General features: G+C 36.5%; 1 protein-coding gene across 1 annotated transcript; it reads right to left on the bottom strand.

Annotated features, from left to right (window-relative positions):
• Positions 1-1,003: 1,003 nt before the first annotated feature.
• LOC140805406 (zinc finger BED domain-containing protein RICESLEEPER 2-like) lies at positions 1,004-1,875 on the bottom strand. Its single transcript, XM_073161677.1, has 2 exons — positions 1,291-1,875; positions 1,004-1,201 (listed from the first exon to the last, which is right to left on the bottom strand). The coding sequence occupies exons 1-2, from the start codon at positions 1,873-1,875 to the stop codon at positions 1,004-1,006; spliced, it is 783 nt and encodes a 260-aa protein (XP_073017778.1).
• Between the last annotated feature and the right edge of the window lie 2,048 nt (positions 1,876-3,923).

The raw sequence follows: 3,923 nt of genomic DNA, 5'->3' as shown, positions 1-3,923 counted from the left end.
TCTTGTAGGGGAAAGCAATTTTCTGGTGAAACCTTACAGTATAATCACATAATTTATAACTTAACCTACAGGCAGTAAAGCAACAACTTTACCATGCCATAGTCCGTGATAATCATTGAAACATAATCTGAAGGTGTCGCATCATAGCTAGAACAATAAAATCAAAAGGTCAGCACAGCAACAATCAACAGCACAGTGAAAAAATAGAGTCAAGATTCAAGAACAAAATCACTCACATCAGATTCAGACCTTTAATGTACAAGTAAGTAAGTACACTTCCAAGTTAGATAAAACATTCACAACATATCATTGATAATTAATGTAATTTACCACCCCTTTATGTGGTCGCCGACGACGAATCCAATGTAATTTTCAAGAATTCTGGAGAAAAAAATGAGATACAAGTTAAATAAGTCACTAAATACACATTTTAGAATGAGAAAGAAAAAAATAATATGTTATTTTAAAAGAAATAACTAACCGATATCAAGTTTTTCTACATCTTCTAAAATTTCTTCAACATTGATTGGGTTTGGACGTAAACGAAGCCAATCTTCAGTACAAATAAGGCTTTCTACTAACTTAGGAGTCAATGAACTCCTAAAACAATCAAGTATCCGACCACCGGTGCTAAAAGCGGATTCTGAAGCAACTGTTGATATTGGGATGGCTAACACATCACGTGCAATTTGAGCAACTATAGGAAATCTATGATGGTTTTGCTTCCACCATGCCAAAATGTCAAAAGTTTCACAATATTCCTCAACCATTTCATTAAGATACTTGTCTAGTTCCGACATGCTGCCATCACCATGAAGTTGAGCTTTTTGCCTCTTGTATTTTGCAAGGATTGATTGTCTTCTCAAATCCATTTGACTCACATTTTTTGGATCCATGTCACCTGATTCTTGAGTAGATGACTCTTTCAAGATACCACATTTAGGCTCCATCTTCTCCTTGTAATTTTTGAACAAAGCAAGCAACATGTCCTTTATCATCTTTGCTATCTTGCACCCTTTTCATTTCCATACAATTCAGCCAACATAAATTCAACGAAATCCAATTTATGCCTTGGATCAAGCACCACCGCAATATAAAGCAACTTATTCACCTTCTCAGGTTCTCCCCAATACTTGTCAAATTTCTTCCTCATTCTCATCCCCATTGCATATACATCTAAATCATCACTTTCTTGCCACTCCTTCAATATAGTATGAATAGAACTAATCTCGTGTGCACATCACAAATTTTAATCTCTTTTTTTGGTTTGACATCTGGCCCAAGTATCACACCTCCATCATCATCAACAATATCACTCCACTCTTTATATTGAAGATCTAACTTGAAGCATACATCTTGTTCATCAAGTCTATCAAAAGCTCTTTCAAATTTTTGAGTTACATTCAACATCAAGAAAGTTGAATTCCATCTAGTAGATACATCCAAACACAAAGAATTCTTGCTTTCAATTTTTTCAATCTCTACATATTCTTTGAACTTGATTAATCTGGAGGGGGATTGTCTGACATATTTAACTGCATTCCTGACCCTCGACACAGATTCATTTATCTCTTGTAATCCATCAACAACAATCAAATTGATTATATGAGCTACACACCTCATATGAATGTATTCTCCCTTCAAAATAGTAGAATCCCAATTAGCCATCTTCTTTTTGAAATTATATACAGCCACATCATTTGAACTTGCATTATCAACTGTAATTGTGAAAACTCTGTCAATTCCCCAACCCCTCAAGCAATTTTCAATTGCTAAACTAATTGCCTCACCTTTATGACTTGTAATTGGACAAAAATTGATAATTCTTTTGTGTAACTTCCAATCTTTATCAATAAAGTGGGCTGTTAGACACATATAGTTGATGTTTTGAATTGAGGTCCATGAATCAGTGGTCAAACAAACTCTCTGTGACAAAGTATTCAACAAACTTTTCAAATTTTCTCTTTCAATTCTATATAATTCAACACAGTCACGTGCAACACTCCATCTTGAAGGAATTCGAAACTTTGGACATGTAGTGGCCATAAATAATTTAAAACCATCTCTCTCTACAAATTTGAAAGGCAATTCATGTAATGCCCAAGAATTGTCGTAGAATTGATCAGACAAGATTAATGTAATGCCCAAGACTTGTAGAATTAATCAGATAAGATTATGAGATGTTACAAGGATTAAAAATGTGGATTTTTAGAAAATGCAGGACTGCACCCGCGGTCTGGGAGACACCGCACCCGCGGTGTAAGTCCAGTAGGGTAGGGATTTTTGGGCGAAGCAAGACCGCACCCGCGGTCTTGCATACACCGCACCTGCGGTCAAGATACCGCACCCGCGGTAATGATAACACCGCACCCGCGGTCTAAGCTTCCGGGAAAAAGAAAGGATAGACATTGCATGAGCGCACCCGCGCTCCTTGCACTACCGCACCCGCGGTCATACGTGTGGTTTGAAAAATAAGGACACTTGTCTATTAACATGCAAGATATATAAGGTGTCAACCGATTTCTCTTCCTCAGCAACGAAATCAGAAAAAGGAAATGAAGGAGGAAATTCTTCAAGCCTAGAATTCGTGATTTCGAAGAATTCGTGTATCAGAATTCAGATCCGACTTCAGTTCTGAGTTACTCTAGCTACGAGCTACACAAGGACGTAAGTTTCGTTACGTTTTGAGATGTTTTGAGAATACGATGTTGCTAGAATTGCATGTGATTCAGATATGGTGTTTCTACTACCGTAGACAATGTAGAATTGAAGACAGATTAAAGAACAAACTGTTTCTGTAATTGTTATGTTTTTCAGAGTTGATTTGACTGAGATTTCATATCAGAATTGTATTGTTATTGAGATTATGACTAGTATTGTTATTGATTATGAAGTCTGATATTATATTTATGATGTTTTGACTGACGGAGTATCGAGACTGTGTTGTTATGCCGTTTAAACATCAGTTGATTTAGATTGATTAGATTCAGATATAATGTCGATTAGATTGGGATATTATTGATATGACTCAGATTGTATCTTGTTCAGACATTGATCAGATTGTATACTAGATTGAGTATTGATCAGAACAGATTGTGAATTGAACTAGTCATTGATACAGTGTATTTGATTTTGTCATTTCAGATCGGATATGGACAGACTGAACTTCGAGACTTCGTCTTCCTCAGACGGGGACGACAAAGGTATAATTCATGTGATATTCGGGAAGAAACAACTCAATTGAGATCACTAATTGAGTTGCCCAATAAATCACATACTATATTATTGTTTATGTTTTATATGATTATGCTTTGTTTACTGATTGTATTCATGCATTTAAGATAGGACAGTTTGGAGATCAGCCAGACTGCTAGACGTTCGGTGATATCACAGCTTAGGAGAAGATCACCTCTCCTATTGTAGATGTGGATACAGATCAGACCGAAGTCTAGGAATAAGACGTACAGCACCTCGATTGGGAGGGTAGGTGACAGATCGCGACGTCTTATTCACCCGTGATCCCTAGAGTTATAGATCGAGTCAAGTCTAGACATGATTTGATTAGGACTTCATGCTTATATGGATGTGGCTCCTAGATCATGGGACCCATCGTTATTACTTCCAGTTGTGCTAGCATGTTTTTATGATTTAGATCGTTTATATGCATGTTTATCTGATTTGAGTTACATGCTTATTTGATTTATTTCATAGATTATGAAATATATTGGTTTATACAGGATCGCATGTTTTATGAATTAGTTTGTTTTTATACATGCTTACCATGTTTTATACTGGGATTTATTATCACCGGAGTTATCCGGCTGGTGTCTTATTTGTATGTGTGCATGACATCAGGTGAGGCAGGATCGGGGTCAAGAAGATGATGAGAGAAGACGAGTTTAGCGTGGTGATTCCGGACTTAC

This window comes from Primulina eburnea, chromosome 11 (assembly GCF_022965805.1).
Source record: "Primulina eburnea isolate SZY01 chromosome 11, ASM2296580v1, whole genome shotgun sequence".
NCBI lineage: Eukaryota > Viridiplantae > Streptophyta > Magnoliopsida > Lamiales > Gesneriaceae > Primulina > Primulina eburnea.
Note: the sequence above shows the minus strand (reverse complement) of the source record. Positions and strands in the feature narration are given on the sequence as shown.